Source organism: Passer domesticus, unplaced genomic scaffold (genome assembly GCF_036417665.1).
Source record: "Passer domesticus isolate bPasDom1 unplaced genomic scaffold, bPasDom1.hap1 HAP1_SCAFFOLD_44, whole genome shotgun sequence".
Classification (NCBI taxonomy): Eukaryota; Metazoa; Chordata; class Aves; order Passeriformes; family Passeridae; genus Passer; species Passer domesticus.
The window spans coordinates 281,602-298,445 of record NW_026990160.1 but is presented as its reverse complement, the minus strand read 5'-3'; the positions used below and the strand labels follow the sequence as shown (position 1 = coordinate 298,445).

The 16,844-nt window shown below is 53.0% G+C and overlaps 2 protein-coding genes, 1 long non-coding RNA gene and 1 pseudogene across 3 annotated transcripts; 1 reads left to right on the top strand and 3 right to left on the bottom strand.

Annotated features, from left to right (window-relative positions):
- Window positions 1–16,844, top strand: part of LOC135292683 (zinc finger protein 850-like) — a 276,851-nt pseudogene that overhangs the window by 90,510 nt on the left and 169,497 nt on the right.
- On the bottom strand, window positions 602–5,388 carry LOC135292763 (proteoglycan 4-like). The gene is made up of 3 exons (XM_064406858.1): window positions 5,005–5,388; window positions 3,486–3,712; window positions 602–1,632 (listed from the first exon to the last, which is right to left on the bottom strand). Exons 1-3 carry the CDS (start codon window positions 5,119–5,121, stop codon window positions 702–704), a joined length of 1,275 nt encoding a protein of 424 aa, XP_064262928.1. The 5' UTR covers window positions 5,122–5,388; the 3' UTR covers window positions 602–701.
- Window positions 5,162–9,661, bottom strand: LOC135292672 (hydrocephalus-inducing protein-like). The gene is made up of 5 exons (XM_064406781.1): window positions 9,497–9,661; window positions 8,602–8,702; window positions 7,253–7,388; window positions 6,642–6,806; window positions 5,162–5,167 (listed from the first exon to the last, which is right to left on the bottom strand). The coding sequence occupies exons 1-5, from the start codon at window positions 9,659–9,661 to the stop codon at window positions 5,162–5,164; spliced, it is 573 nt and encodes a 190-aa protein (XP_064262851.1).
- Window positions 11,869–15,321, bottom strand: LOC135292788 (uncharacterized). Its single transcript, XR_010354953.1, has 3 exons — window positions 15,206–15,321; window positions 13,865–14,088; window positions 11,869–11,937 (listed from the first exon to the last, which is right to left on the bottom strand). It is a non-coding gene; the product is annotated as an uncharacterized LOC135292788 (long non-coding RNA).

The following is a 16,844-nucleotide window of genomic DNA, read 5'->3' as shown; positions in this document are numbered from 1 at the left end:
GTTCCAGCTCCAGGAGGACATTCAGTGATGTCCAAGATCAACATTTCCAGCTAATGGACCTTCTCCTACTTCTCAGCTAATTGGAAACAATGGTCATTTCTTTCCATTTCCCTAAGAGACATTGGACATTATTCTTTTGTTTGCTCATGCTGCAAAACCCTGTGTCAATGACTTGACAGAACTGGGTAAGTTTTGTTGATTGTAATTGGTCTTTCATGTATCTTATCCCATATCTAACAGATCACCAGTGAAAACCTTCGTGAGATCATACATTCCCAAGAGTGTGCTGTTTCAATATCAGAACATAGGAGCCTTTTTTAAATGAACAAAAAGGGGGAGATGTCAGAGACAGGTAGAATAATGATAAAAGAAAGGCCTTATGAAACCAGGCCTTGTTCTGCTATATTAACAGCTGGCCTGTCATCTCTTCTAAGTGCAGCTAAGCAGTCACAAGTTCCCATGTGAAGTTATTTTGAGAATGAGACTTGGTGAACAATCTGTTCTGAGGGTGAAAAACAAATGCACCTGCAAGAACAAGGGATTTGTCCCATGAGAATCAGTGAAGAGAATAGGTAACAATACAAACAATACAACAGAGAGATTTGGTGCACAAGTAAAATATATTTTATTATCCAACAGAATAACTGGCATAACTAATAATAAGAAATCTATTAACTAACTAATGTGGCACATTAGGTTTGTCAAACTGTATAAAATAAGTTGTGTGAATAAAATAAAGAGTTCTTCTCCAGCTCAGCTGGGTTCTCTAGGATTTTGGTTCCTCCCTTCTTTGGGGCTTTGGGTTCCTTCTTCTTTGGGGCTTTGGGTTCCTTCTTCTTTGGGGCTTTGGTCTCTCTCTTCTCTGGCACTTTGGCTTCCCCATTCTTTGGGGCTTTGGGTTCCTTCTTTTTTGGTGCCTTGGTTTCCTTCTCTGGGATTTTGATTTCCTTCCTCTCTGGGCATTTGGTTTCCTTCTTTTCTGGAGGTTTGCTTCTCTTCTCTGGAGATTTGGTTTCCTTCTTTAGGATTTTCAATTCCTTCCTCTCTGGTGCTTTGCTTTCCTTCCTCTCTGGGATTTTGATTTCCCTCTTTTCTGGAGGTTTGTATTTCTTTTCTGGGAGTTTGTTTTCAATCTTCTCTGGAGCTTTGGTTTCCTTCTTCTCTGGGAATTTGGATTCCCTCTTTTCTGGATGTTTGTATTTCTTTTCTGGGAGTTTGTTTTCAATCTTCTCTGGAGCTTTGGTTTCCTTCTTCTCAGGGAATTTAGTTTCCTTCTTCTCTAATAATGCTTTGGTGTCCTTCTTCTCTGGGGCCTTGCTTTCCTTCCTCTCTGGGAATTTGGTTTCCTTCTTTTCTGGATGTTTGTTTTTCTTTTCTGGGAGTTTGGTTTCTATCTTGTCTGGGGCTTTGGTTTCCATCTGCTCTGAGATTTTGGTGTCCTTCTTCTCTGGGGCCTTGCTTTCCTTCTTCTCTGTGGGTTTGGTTTTCCCCTTCTCTGCTTTTGGAGGTTCCTTCCCCACAGAGACACCCTTCTTTTCTTTCTTCTGCTTCTCTTTCTCCTTCTGCCTCTCTTCCTCCGCCAAGGCTTTTGTCTCCTCCTCAAGCTTTGGAGCTGGCCGCTTCAGCTCCCTTCTGCAGACAAAACAGAAAACATGGCTGAGAGTCAGCACCAGAACCTTGGGCTCACTCGTCCTGGCTGGCCCTGCACTTCATTCCTTGACGCTGGGGCCAGGCAGCAGCGCCAGACCATTTCTGTGAATTCTCCTCAACCCACAGAGGTTGGGAACATCCCAAGGGAGGGCAGGGGTGGAAGGGCACCTCCAGGACCAGCCAAGCCTGAGCCTTGCCATCAGAAGGGCTTGACTGTGCAAGCTGCCTCTCCAGGCACAGCCAGACACCTCCAGCCCACTGCCAAAGGCCGATCCACCAGCTCTCTGTGCTGTGCCTGAAAACGCCCTTTGTCTCTTCACTTCCCAGTTTCAAGCAGAGCACAGAGTGCCAACGTCTGCTGATCTCTCCTGCAATTCTTACTCAGCTCATTCAGCCCCCTTCTCCCTGGGCAGAGCTGAAGCAGGATTTCAATGAGTTCGGATTTCAGCTGAGGCTTAGAAGCAATTCACATTGATCAGGAAGTCAGTTAGACAGGTAGACCACAGGTTAATGATGATGAGATGCTTCAGCCAGAGCTGATTGTTGTATTGTTTACCATGATGAGCTTCTTGATAGAAGGAAGTGGAGTAAGTGAACTGTTAGAAGAACATCTTGAAACCAGCAGAACAATGGTTAGCACCTGGGCTTGATGTCAATCAGTCACTAAGCAGGGGACCTTGGATGGTGCCAGAGGGTCACAGAGACCTGATGAAGACATTGCTGACTTCATCCCTTAAGACCACTGGCCCAATTGGAGACCACCGACCCAATTCCAGAGAAGAATTGCACAGGTGTGAAGGACTAATGACCTCATTTTAATACAGAGCGGGGAGGGCAGGTGCTGGGGTTGTGCACATGTATTGTGTGTAAGAGGGCAAAGAACCTTGTACAGCGTGGTCACACCTTGTAGGGACGACTCTGGTGCCGCCCGCCGGGGTTAATAAACATACCACTTTCTAACTTTAATGAGTTAGAGAGTCTCTGTCCGTGAGCCTCGGTTTTAACAACTCATAGTCTGATCCTAAATGAGAGTAATCCCATCAGTCAGAAAGCAAAGGCTGCAGGAATTTCTCTCCTGCAAGACAGGCTCTTGTCAGCCAGATTTCCTGCTGGAAGCCAGCTGTGACCAAGCCAGCTGCTGCTGTCTGCCATGGAAACCATCTGAAGCAGCCTCGTCCCTCTCCTCCCCATGAAACCAACTTCAGCCTGGCCTGAAGGAACTCCTGATGCACAGGCTTGCTTTAAGCAGCCTCCACTCCCAGCTCACACTTTGCCTGTGTGTCCTGAGCTGGGCTGCCCTGCTGGAGCAGAGCTTCTCCTGTGCTTGCCCACTGCTGCAGCTGAAGGGGAGCCCCAAGGACAGGAGCTTTTATGGCTGCTGCCCCACCATCAGGAGAACCCTGGCAGATCAGCACTGCAAGGACTTCATCTGTGGCAGCACCAGCACCCAAACCAAGGTTTGGTCTGTGCCCCACGCCTGCCCACACCACAGTCCCAGTGTTTTGGTGAAGAAGGGAGATGATGAAGAAGATGCAATTCAACACCATGGAGCTAAAGACACCTCTAGAGGCAGTGCCAAGGCAGGGCCAGAGCCCAGCTCCCTGCAGGCAGCATCTGAGCCAGGAGGGCTCACCACTAAACTAGAGAAGAAGATGCTCTGTCCCAACAGAAGAAGGTGCTTCCTCTCTTGGGAGCCAGGGAGCCAAGAGTGGCCATCCCTGTGCTGCTTCTGGCCTTTGCTATGCAGCACCTCTGAGCTCAGAGTCCTTGGAGCAGGGAAGCCCTGCAGGGACAGTAAGCCATGGAGAGCAGGAACCCATGGAAGGCTTACTCACCTCTCCCTGAGAGGTGCCCCAGAGCCACAGTTGATCTCCTGGGGGCTCGGGGAGCAGCTGGCACGTGAGGCCTCCCCGGGCACCAGCACCTCGGAGCTGGGGCCTCCCTCCACGTGGCACAGCGCCGTGGCACTGGAGATGCTGTTGAGGTGGCCAGAGAAGGGCAAGGAGACCTGCTGGCTCTCTCCTGGCTGCAGCACACCTGACACTGGCAGGATACTGGAAGCCTGCATGGAAGACAGGAGAGATGGAGGTGTTGAGCATGGAAATGGATGCAGAAGAGCAGCTTGGAGCAAAGTGCAGCTGCAGCCAGAGGGGCCTATTCCCCAAACACTGCCAGAATCACCCTGATCTCATCCTGCATCCATGCCACTGACCAGTGCAGGGACCATGGGGAAAATCTCCTCCCATCCTCACGGGTCAATGCATTCATGAGTACATGACATGAAAGTGAACTGGGATGTCTCCTGGCACTCGAAATTCTCTCTGATGCACAACTTGCCTTGAAAAAGTTTCAAAACTTACTGCTTTTAGAAAAGGAGGAGACTCAGAGTGAGAGCTCTTGGAGCTGAGCAAAGGACTCCCAGCCCAGCTCATCTGACTCCTGAGGCTCTGCCCCTCTCTCTCTGATTTAAATGCTGCTCCCTCAAGGTGCTACAGCAAAAGCTCCTGCAAAACCTTCCTCTGGACCACCTGAAGAGTTGCAGGGGGAGCAGTGCCCTCCATAGGTGCTGCACAGCGTCCTTGGGCAGCCCCACAACGTGTCCTGCACGGCCTCTCCAACACCCAGCTGCTCCAGCAGCACTTTGTGCTGGGCCTGCAGGGATGGGAGGCCCCTCTGTGGCCAATGCTCAGGGCCACCAGTGGCACTGGCAGCTCCAGCCCTGCTTGCCACACTGACAGTGTGCAAGGGAGACAGATTCCCTCTTCCCTTCTCCGCTCCCAGGGCAGTGTGCGGTGCGTCCACGCAGCACCTGAATCCCTCCAGGCCTGCTGGGAGGTGAGGGTTTGCAGGAGCTTGTGGTGGCACCTGAAAAACAAGCCATTCCCTACGCCTGCAGGAAAAGACAGCCACTTTGCCAAGTCCCAGTTTGTAAGACAGCTTCAGGGCCAGCAGTGCAAGAGCAGCTCTCGGGTGACAGCAGAGAGCTGCAAACAGGGAGTCTGGCTGGGCTGGGAAGAGGGCACATGGAGATCAGGACTCATCCCAGCTTGCTCTGCCAAGGAAGCTGCAGCTCTTCCCATCATGATGCAGATGAAAGCCTCATCTTGCATTGGGAAGGCAACAAGACAAAAAATCCCACACTCAGCACAGGCCTGTAGGATCTGAGTGAGCTTCTCCAAGGAAAACTCTCCTATTTCTCCCTCCCACTCCCCCATGTCCACCCACTGGCCCTGCTGCCCAGCCACTGTCAGGGCACAGGACAGCAGGGCAGCAAAAAGGGAGCTCAGCAGGAGCATGACTTGCTGGTGGCAGGCTGGGAGGCAGCACAAGCAGTAGGTGTACAAGAAAATCTACCTCTGCTCCTGAAGACTGGGTCAAATCCTGCTCTTCAGTCAGGGCTGTGGCTGCCTCCTGCTTTCCAGCCTTGAAGTGCCTCCATCGAGACGCTGGGCAATGCAAACATGTTCTCATCTCCTTTGGTGGTTGGGGAGTGAATTGAGGTGGGTGAAGCTCATCTCTGGAAAAGAAGATAACTGTGAACAGGGACCTGCAGTGGGAGGGAGGGACACCTGCACCAGCAGCTCCTGCTCAGGATGCAGCCCCTGGCTGGCTGCTGGCACCTTGAACTGAGAAATGCTTTGATCCAGCCCTTCCCAATCCAGGCTGGAGCAGGTCTGCTCTAAAGGCAGCCCAGGGATGACACTGAGCTGCTGCAGCAGCTGCAACTGCTTGCACTGAGGAACTGCAGAGGACAGGGATGAACACCCTGTGGGCATGCAAAAAGCACAGTGGGAGAGGAAAAGACAGAGAAGGCAAGCAAAAAGGGCAGATTTGAGACATCCAGGGGCAGACCCAGGCAGTGACAGCCAGCACAGCCCCCCAGGGCCCAACAGCAGAAACTCTGCAGCTCCACCAGGTATTTATCAGGAATGTTTCCCTGACACTGCTGGGGGCTTGGCTGACATTTTCCAACACTCCCAGGGGACTCAGGTGGCATTCCCCATGCATCCAGACATACATACATGGGCTGTAGTGCTGGGATCCTGCCAGACTCCATCAGCCTTGGGCTTGGCGAGGTTTCTGCCAGCCGTCCAGAGCTCCATAACTGTTTTCTCTGTCCCAGGAAGCAGGCAAGAAACATTTTTAAAAAAACCCAAAGCAAACCACAACAGGGAAACCTAAAAATCGTTCAACAGCTCAACCCTGCTCTAGTTATTTCTTTAGGGACAGCTACCACTCTCCAGCTGAAATGCTGGGCTTTTGGAGAAAAAAGAAAAAGATAATCACATGTTCACCTCCAAATTTAAAAGGATCAAGGTAAGAGAATCTTTCAAACTACAAAGGATTGCCCCAAAGGTAAAAGCTTTGCAAGAAATCTCTAGTTCAGACCAGGCTGACAGTTAAACAACTGGTTCCTCTGGTGGGGAGAAGCCCTCCTCTTTAAGGTAAGCAGTCTGAGAGTTGAAAGCAACTGTTCTGTCAAACCTCAGGCTCCCTGGCACAGCCTGCCTTGCCTGTCCTTCCTCTTCACTGATTTACATGCAGTGCCACAATGGCCCAGGTTCAGATGTTTGGTGCCATTCAGGGAATTTGGCATTGTCATTTCCTTATGTTTTAATGTCAGTTTCAATCCTTGCAACCACTCTTCAAATGCCAGCTTTCCTTTCCTTGACAGAAAGCTCAAGGTTCCCAGAAGTCTTCTGACATCCCCTTTTGTGCTCAGAGAGATGCCATTTCCAAACAGATGTTTCCAAAGTTAACAGCATTTTCAAGAGTAATGCACTAAAGTGGCCCTGGATTCCAGCTCAGACCAACGACATTCTGTGCCAGACACTGAGATTACCACCCGTGAGGCACGAGCTGTTTGTGCCACCCATCCCTCCTGGCCTTCTCCACAGCAGCCTGTGCCTGTTTTCCCCGGGAGAATCCCCGTGCCCTTTGCAGCCTGCCAGGAGCAGCTGCACAGAGGCACACATCTCCCCTGCACTCACCAGTGGGTTTCTCTCATCCCCGAACACGCCGATGAGAACATTGGTGCGATGCGCGCCCAGCGCCTGCACTTCCACCAGCACTGGGATCTCTGCAGTGCTGTGAGGCTGGACAATCCCACAGGGCCTGGGGCTGGAGTAGAGCACAGCAGCGTCCTCCTTGCGTTTCTGCAAGAGACACAATGAAATGCAGCTTCAGAGGCACCTCTGAAGAAACTTTACACTCCCTAACATCCACCGCAACAGCAACTGACACACGTGTTTAAAAATGCCCAGGACAAAGGTAAAAGGCACAAACAAGATGCAAGAACTGTAGGCTTAGCATTCCCAGGGCATCCTGCAAGGAGGCTGCTAGCACAGGCACTGGTGTCTGTGGATGCAGCAGCTTTCACAACCCTCTAAGATCTCCCACAAGAAAACACCCTGAAGACTAGAACATCAACTGTTCCCTCAGCAGGTTAAACTGCATCCTCAAGTTTACATTCGGGTAGGATCCTGTTCTCAGCAGATCTTTAAGACTGAATAGAAACCAGCAAGGTCATGTTCAAATCCTTTTTTCCCCTAATAAGCTCCTCAATAATATTTGAGAGGGGGAGGTGGATGGGAGGCCAAACCTGTTCAATGAGCCCGTAGCAGCCAGGCAGGTGGCTGGGATTCCTAATGATGAACTTCTTCTCATATGGCACCTTCAGGAGGCACTCATCATATTGCAGCACGTGGGGGGACACTTGCAGCTTTGGAACGAGACATCTGGACAAAGAGATGAGCCCAGGGGAATCAGAGATACTGAGAGAATGGAGAACATTTACCCCCAAAGATTGTAAAACAGAGCATAACAGCCCTGCAGTGATAAATTGCCTTCTACATCTTCCCACTCCAACAGGTCTTGTCAAGGAGGGGCAAACCCTGAGAGGCAGCACCCAGAGGCTGCCAAGTGCCCCAGGCAGAGCACTTTGTCCCACAGCTGCCTCAGCCCCTCCTTTCCCCAGGAAGGCTTGCAAGGACTCCTGTAACACTCCCAGATCCATGAGCTCTAGGGGAGCCATCCCAACAAGGATCAGAGCTCACTAAGGCTCAAGGAGCACACAACTCCAGTGCCCAGGAAAAATGACTCCCTTCTCTGCCATGGTGCTGTTGCCCTGCCTGGGAACTCAGCTGCTTGCCCCAGCCTTGGAGGGCACGAGACACCAGCTGCCCTCCAGAGTGGCTGATCAGCCCCTCCCAGGCCCTACAGCTCCCTGGCTCCTTCCCTCCACAGCTCCAGGCACTGACTGTCCCCAGCCCCACCTGCTTGACAAAATGCCAGCCCAGGCGCTGCCTGGATGGCTCTGCCTGGGAGAGGGAACAGCACCAGGGAACTGCATCCCTCCTGGCATTCCACTGACACCCACAGCAGCACAGCAGGATGGAATTCTGCTGCAGCAACAACCACTTTTGCTCTCAACCCTGAGAACATTCAAGCTCACAATGGAAAGCAGAGGGAAGGAGAAAATCTAGAGCTGAGCTGCCACACCAATGGCTGCTTTCCCCTCCTGAGACCTTGCCCTCAGCACTCTTGCTGGCAGCCACTTCCCCCCTGCCACGTGCCCTCATGAACAGAACCAGAGCCTGGCTCTCAGCAGGCTGCTTGCTGTGTCCCAAACCAATGCACGGTGCTCGCACCCAGCACAACTCCACCTCTTGCAGCAAGAAGGAGAGGAGGCCCTGGGGAAATTTGTTCCACCTCAAGCACCAAAAGCAGGCCAAGAAATGATCTCATTCCTGGTGCCTTCAGAAAAGGGCCCAGGACCCTGCTGGGCTGGGAGCAGGGCTGCTTTTCACCACAGGCTGCTGTCCAAGCTCTGCTCTTCTCATGCCCAGCTGGCACAACATGAGCTCGTGATCCAGCACTTCTCCTTGGCAGCTGCAGCCAGCAAAGCCTGGGCAAGGCAGGGGCTGGGGGAGGCCAGGGAAGGGCTGGTACCTGGCTGTGATGACCAGTGATGCCACTCCCTTGCCAAAACCCTCCAGATCCACCAGCATTTTCCTATAAAACTCCATCACCGAGTTGGAACACAGGGTCACCTGGTGGAAGAGAAGAACAGGAAATTCTTCCTTACAAAAGCTCATTATCCACATGTGATATCCTCCAGCTCTTGAGGGAAGATTTTGTATTAATTCTGCTGCTGCTCCATGTGTAGAGCACAGTCTCAAAGCAACAAAAGCCTTCTGGCAATAGCAGATGTGTTAAACACACCTTGCTATCAGGGCATAGCTCAGCTACATTAAAACATTAGACTAAAGCTCTACGCACCACTGTATTCAAATTAAGGGGCCAATTTCTCATCTGACTACAATGACATCAATGCAGAAGAAATCTGACTTGAACACGAGTTCAGCTTTACAGCAGGAAGCTGAGGGCAAAGTGTGGCCCAGCAGGTGCTGGGCAGTTCATGGCTGCAGAGTTTTTTGTCCCCACTGGAGATTCCTGCAGTGAACACAAATCCTTCTGCTCCCCAGGAGAGGGGAAATGAGACCAAGAAGAAAAGCTAACTGCTTTCTACAATGACATCCCTCTAACAGCCACCTTTTGCCCTCATCTTTGCTCTGCCCACTTGCAATCAAATAAATGGCTCTCAAGAAGCCAAGAGTGACTTCTGGCCTTGACCATATGGTATGTGACCTCAGCATATGATTTTGGAAAGAAAACAGTGCTCCTTGAGGAACATCCCGAGTAAGGCAGCTAGCAGAGGCCTCAGAGCAATGCAGCTCTCTCACTCACACCATGCTCAAAGCTGCAGCAGAGCTAAAGCCCTCCCACACTGCAGTGCAGCTGCAGCCCTGGTGCTGAAGCGTCTCTGGCTGCACTCTGCCCGTACCTGGATGTCCTGGTGTCCCTGGGGCAGGATGGTCCCTTGGCTGGGAGTGATTGTAAACTCCCGGGGCTCCACATACAAGTGAATGCCCTTCCTCCAGGCTGGGTCACTGTGGCAGCGGATCTGATCGACGCTGTCCACGGCCGGCTGCGTGCCATCGAACGACATGCGGAGCTGGAACGTCACGGGCACCGGGGAGCTGTTAGTGAGCCGGCAGCGCTGGGTGTAGGGAAAGCCTAGGAAAGGACACCAACATCCATTGAGGCTCCCATCGTGGCATGACTCCTGCTGGGAATGGCCTGGCACGATGAAAGTGGCACTGGAGTTCAGCTCTGGATTATCTGAACTACAGCTCAGCCAGAAGCTGCATGAGGAATGAATCGTCACTCAGTTCCCTTTGACACAGATTGCAGACTGCAGCCTTGAAAATGCCCACTCCTAGCCCTGCTGAACACTGCAAGCTTCTCTCTTGGCGATGGGGAGGAGCTGCCTCACCTGCCCCAAACCAGCACCAGTGATCTCCCAGTGATGAGTGTGCACCCAGACCGAGCATTTCCTCTGAGAATTCAAGCTGTCAAATTCCCTGTTAAGCCTGACAACACTCCCACCCTTTTCCAGAAAGATAAACAGTGAGTCAGCGTTGAGAAGAAGCTACAGCAAAAGACAGTGAGGATGGAATCAGGAACTAGAACGTGAGGCAAAGCACCTCAATGCAGCTTCTCTCTGCAGGATCTTTAAGGCATCTCTTGGTTTGGGCCAAACAGACTGAGCACGAGACAGCTCAGAGCCCACTCAACTGGGGGCACACCAAGCCTTGCTTGGAGATTGGCAATGAGGAACCAGGTCCCACCTCACCCAACAAATGGGGACATCACACCCATGCTGCTCACTGGGGTTGCTGCTTGCAAGGCTTTACCCCACTGGAGCTCTGGGATTTGCTTTCCATGCTGGAAAGCCAGAGATGCAGCCACTCATGGTGGGGATGTCCTGCAGAGCCCGGAGAGCAGCCACAAGCTGCTCTGCAGTGGACATCTGGCTGGGCTGGCCAGCTCTGTGGGGAGGAGACTTCTCCCCAGGCCTGCTCACCAAGAGGCACTGGAACACAGATGGGGAGAAAAAACAACTGCAGCTGCAGCCCAGAGCTTCTCTGTGCCCATCCCAGTGAGCACTGCCAGCTCCAGCAGTGACTCCAGCAGGGAGGCAAGAGAGGCACAACAAGGACAAACACAGATGGCAAAACCTGCAATGAGACTGAGCTCACGGCATGCAGACAACAGTCAACAGTTCCAAAGAAGCAAAGATACAACAGCTGCCTTCAGCTGAAGAGACCTTAGGAATGAAAGCAGATCCAGCAGGATCAATCTCCTGGTTCAGAACCATAGTTCCATTGGTTGCCTTTCTTGTTTCATTTCTTCAAAAAGGCAACTTGACAAGTGCCTCCATGGTGATGCAGGGTGGGGAAGAAGCAGCTCAGGAAAGGCAAGTAGTTTCCTTAAAAAGTTCATGACCTTCCTTGTTCTGGGTTCAGGCTTGGTAGTGAATGCTCCCCTTGGTCTGGGAAGGGGGATAGGGGGTTTGGGGGTTTTGGCCCTGGGGGTGGGCTTTTCCCTTGGGGGTTTTTGGCAGCTGTGGCGTGATGCCGTGGGCGCTGTGCAGTGGGAGCTGAGGCTGGGCAGGGAGCGGAGCTTCCCTTCCTCCCGCTCGGGGATGGGAGCTCGGCCGCGTGCTGCTGCGGGAGGTTGTGTGCTTGGCCCGGCACTGCCCTGGCTGCAGCTCAGCCTGGCACCCACCCTGCCTGCCTTCCCCGCTGCTGCCTGCTGCTCTGAGCCACTGCCCACATCCCCCTGCCCTCTGTCCCTCTGCAAAAGGAGCATTTCCCTCCTTCCCTCCTTCCCTGCCGCTGCCGGCTGGCAGGGGATCACTGCCCTGCCAGAGCCCACAGCTCCTCCTGCTGGGATCCTCACTGCACCAAAGGGAAAAAACGGGACTTGGCGGCTGGTAAACATCTGCTCCTGTTCTCTGGGCTCTCCTGATATAGTCTAGGAAAGAACTGTTATTCCTTTCCCCATCGTTTGAGCCCTGTAATTTCAAAGGTATCATCATTTGGAGGCAGGGGCTCATCTTTCCATTCCAGGAAGATCCCCACCTTCCTTGGCAGACATCTGTCTTTTCAAGCAGGACAGAGACACCAGAAAATCCTGACTTTCTCAGCCTTGCTTCTGTTTGATCTGACAATGGCCAAATGCTCCCTGCAGCACCAGCAGCCCTGCAGTTCCCACCCTGAAGAGGCTGCTGGGGCAGAGCAGGAGGGAGGGATGCTTTTCCCTTGGAAGGCACAGATCCCTCCCGCTGTGTCCCAGCCCAGGCAGCACTCACCAAAGGAGATGTCCCCGAAGTCGAGCTCAGGGAGGTCGAAGTGCAAACTGGGTCCAGTGACGCTGCCCCTGCATGGCGAGGACAGAGCAGGAAATGCCTTGGTTCAAGGAATTGCAAAGCTCCGGCTGTCGTGGCTCAGGGGCACAAACCTGGGGTCAGGGCACCGTGCCTTTCAAACCAGCACACACCATGTGCTCAGCACAGTGCCCCTGGGCACAGGAGGCAGCTAAAGCCAAGTGGCCAGCAGCCAACAGCCACTGATGGGCTCTGGGCACAGGGCAGGCAGGAAAAGCCCCCGGGATGCTGCTGGTCCCATGAAGGACCCTGAACACACAGCCAGACATGGCTCCGGGCCTCAGTTTCCCCATCTGCAATGGGATGGGCATCAAGGTGTCCCCACAAACTTCTGTAACCAGCCCTGCCAGCCACAGGTTCCTGCCTTGCTACTTCTTAGCTGGAACTGCTGTTCCCATGGAGGAGCTTTCTCAGCAGAGTTTGACCCACACCATCATTACAGACACAGTTGTGAGCCATGAACCCAGGGCAGCCCCAAACATCCTCTGAAAAGAGCAGCAACACTTCTACACAGGGCACAGATGAATCCTAGAGGAAAGGAGCAGCTTGTCAGCAGTGCAGCAGCTGGCACAGCCAAGAGCAACAGCTTCAACAACCAAACAAGGGGGTCCTGAATCTAGCACAGCACCTCACCTGTCCTTGAACTCAGCAGACACACTGCAAAAGTCACCAACACCCACTGAAAGCAGCACTTGAAGCTGCACAACACTCACCAGTTGATTTCATGGCTGATGCCAATCCATGCCCACTCTGCCTTGTGGTTAAAAATCCAGGCCCAGTGACCTGTGCCTTCTGTTGGATTCACAGCACTGCCCCTGGCTCTGCTCCACACATCTCAACAAGAGACACCTGCCCTTGCTCAAGGAGAAAGCTGCTGATGCACAAACACCCCATCACCAGTTTAGGGGAGGGACAGAGGAGAATCACTTATTGGATGGTGGAAGGTTCCCTCTTGATCTCCAAAATAAAAAAGCAGCACTTTTCCTCCAAGAACAAAGCCATCATCATTCTTTCTCCACTGGGGGCAGATCTACTCACCACTTTGCTCTTGCTAAGTAATAACTTCCTTGTTCTTTTTCATCTATCTCCCTCATCTTACTGCTATAATCCAGTGCAGATTGCTTTCATTTCTTCACTGCCTTGCCCCAGTGCCTCCCAAGAGCAGCAGCCTAGCTCCAAAGCTGCAGAGCAGCCAGCATCAGCTCTCCTGCTCCCACTGCATTATCCTAGCAGCACATGGCTCAGGCTGGCAGGGACAGGACCTCGTGCTGCTGTGGTGCTGAGCACTGAGCTCTGCCTCCCCTATCATCATCCCTTGTCCCTTGTGCTGGGCCAGGATGATCTCTTGCCATGGCACCAGCCCAGGGGATGGTGCCCAAGTCCTTGGCACAGTTCCTGCTGCACAGTTCCCTGACTCCCACATCAGCCCTTGCCTGGCTGTGCACAGGAGGCACCAGAGCCCTCTGGGCACAGCAGCAGGGAGCACAGCTTGTCCCCCACAGCATGGCCAGGAGAGGGGAGGTGAGGCTGCTGCTGCCCATCTGGCATGGATTATTGACAGAAGTTTTTAAAAGCACTGCTGCTGCTGCAGAATGCCCCAGGCTGGCCCATCTCCAAAGCCCTGGGGGCCTTGCTGGCTCTTCAGCTGGGACATCCCAGAGCAGCTGCTGCCCAAAGCTGATCCATCCCACTGCCTGCCATGGCCCAGGGCAGAGGGAGATCCCTGCAGGGAGGAGTCATTCCAGCTCCAGGTACCACACAGGGCAGGAGGCATCCTCCCACTAAAGCAATGCCAGCATCAGAGCAGAGATGAAGACCTCAGCAAACACCTTTTCTCTCTGCTCCACCCCAACAGGGGATAGCTGGGGCATGTCCCAGAGACAGCTGCAGATGTGCCCACCAAGCTCCCAGGGTCCTTACCTGATGGTCAGGATGGCAGGCGTAGGAGATCCAGCCACACTGAACCGGAATTCTTCCTCAAACCTCCCCAACACGGTGGCACTGAAGGAGATCTGGAGAGTCTGGCTCCCACCTGCTGCAATGATGCCCTCCTGGGGTGCCAGCTTGAAGCCCAAGCCCACCTTTGTGGCTGCAGGGATGTATCTGAAGGGAGCATCAAGAGCTCCTTGGTTGATCAGGTTCACCTGCAGCAGCAAGAAAGCAAAGTGGAAATCCATGTGGAATCTTCCCTTCTTGGGAGTTATTGTCTAAGGATGCAATGAACAGCCAGAAAAGGCAGAAGATGCTTTGTGCTGCTGAATGGCACAAGTCAAAAGATACAAGAGGACAAGTTCTGCCTTTGGGTTTTCATGCAAAGCAGTGGCAGCTGCACAGACCTGCAGTCACCCTGGGGTTATCCCATGGACACAGAGCAGTGCACCTCTGGGCAGCATCACCCAGCTCATGGAGACCTGGCCCTGAGAGCAACGTGGGGTGATTGCAGCTGCCTGGTGAATCAGCACTGAGCTGCTGCTGCCCCAGCCTGCACAGCTCCAACAGCACCATCACCTCATTCACCTTTTCCCACACCATGAAAACAAGACATTGATAATGAGGCATCAGCAGCAAAATGTACAGACAGCACCATCTTTTGGTAAGAAAACTCAGGGTGTCTTTCTCTTCTACAGTCAAGCTTTTGAAAGTGTTTGCCCTGATGCAGTGCCTCATTTCCTACCTCTTTTCAGTTGCTCTTTCATGATTTTTTTACAAGCTTGACACTATTGGGGGGTGGAGGCAAATAGGTAGAAAAATCCTTTGCTTTATTCCCAGGAACACTTTTCTCTTTCCAGAGCCAGAGATGCACCAAGGCTGAAGTGTGGGACTGGTCAGCAAGGCACAGAACTCCCAAGGCTTTCCTGGGACTTCCAGGAATGAGCAGGAGACCCTTGACTGGAAGCTGTTGGCAGTGGACTGAAGCTCAAAGGCAGCCAGTTGGTTCCAGCTGCTTCTGCAGAGCCCAGTCCAAAGGTGCCTTGTGTCTGGCACTGCCACAAAAGCCTCTGGACATGCAGCTTTTGCACCCAGTGCTGCCAAGGGCTTGTTTTGCAGGAAGCCTCCCAGCTGATCCCTAAGGAAGGCTGCCCAAAAGCAGGGGCTGGGGCTTCATGAACAACAGACACACCTTTCTGACCCCCCAGATTGGACCAGCACATCAAATATTCCCTGCTCACAACTGCCCAGCTTGGCAGGAATTCCACAGCTCCACCAGGCTTGCTGCTGCCTCAGGAGCCATCAGCATCCATCCCCAGCCCTGCTGCTCACCTCACAGACATGGGGGGTGTTGACAAAAATGTCCCCAAGCTCCAGAGTGTCAGAGCTGAGCTCCACCAAGGGTCCTTGGCCTTCCCCTCTGAGCTGCAGGGGCAGCCTGCTCTCACGGCCTGGGGAGAGATGTCCATTTCAGTACAAGCATTCCCTCTGTCACACTGTCTTTTCCAGGCTGCCTCAGTGCTAGTCCCTGACTCTGAGCTGGATGCAACCAGCTCCTGATGCTGCAGGACAAGATATGGACCCTTCTCTTCCCTCAGCAGATATCCCTTGGGGCTCACTTGTAATTCCTAACCCATTCCTCGGGCTGGTTTCCAATGGGAGCCACAAGTTTGCTGAGTTTCAAACATCTCTGGGGTCCTGGAGTGGCAGGCCAAGGAGTAATGGGTAGAAATTGAAGGAAAGGAAATTTAGGTTAGATATTTGGGATGATATTTTTTCCTGTGAGGGTGGTGAGACACTGGAGCAGGTTCCCCAGGGAAGTTGTGCAGGTCCCAGCCCTGCAAGTGTTCAAAGCCAGGCTGGATGGGGCTTGCAGCTACCTGCTCTAGGGGGAGGTGTCCCTGCCCATGGCAGGGGCCTTGGCACTAGATGATCTTTAAGGTCCACTCCATCCTTAACATCCTAGGATTCTGTGCTTTCCTTCCCATGCACCTAGAGGAGCTTGGAAATCCATTCAGTGAAGGCACAAAGCTCATCCAGAGCTTGGCAATTACCAAACTACCTGGCCCAGCAGCACAGGACTTTGTTGCCCAAGTCCTCACCTTCTGACCCTCAGCACTGGGCTCTGTTTCCACAGACTGAGAGCTGCAAGGTGACAGCTCCCACACAGGGAGAGAAGCAGCTGCTGGCCAAGGCTGCTCCTTCTACCAACAGCCTGGGCTCAGTGGGGCTCAGCCCCCTCTGCTCTGGTGCTGTCTGGCCAGTGGGAGCTGATCCAGGCTCAGGGAGCACATTTCTAACCCAGCTCCTGCCACCTGATGATGGATCCATGTCCAGTGGAGCCGTCCTGGAGGCCAGGGGCCTGCAGGGGCTTAGTGCTTGTTCACTAAAGCTGTTCTGCTCTGCAGCTCTCTGGCCTTTGAGGAAATGCTGGCAAAGGCATGGCATGAAAACCTCTCCCTGCACTTCCTGGGCTGTGCTGGGATCAGGAACCCAGACACAGCACTCTGAGCCCTGGCCTTGCACGGGACACTCCCTGGGAGCTGCAGGGCCACTGGGGATGTGCCAGCACTGCCCTGCTGGCCAGGGACTCTTCCCAGCACTGCCAGGGCAGCCCAGTGGGCTCAGGCTTGCACCATGGCTGCACTGAGGGGGAGAAGCAGGGCAAAGGAGCTGCACCTGAGATGCTGCAGTAAGCCATACTTTGATACTCCACTGCTTCCAGGGGTTTGAAAGTCATCTTGATTTTGGCCAAACCATCCGGCTCGATTTCTCCCTCCTACAACAGAAACAGAAAAACATTTCTCTTCAAACTTCACATTTCTTGTTTTCAACCATAGTCCTGTAAGCCTTTGTTTAGAGCGTCAGTGATGAGTGAACAACACAAGGAGCCCAAGGAAACCCTCCAAAGGCAGCTCAACACAGTGCTGGAAGCTCTCAATGCTGGTCAGCTGCCACTCTCCACAATTTC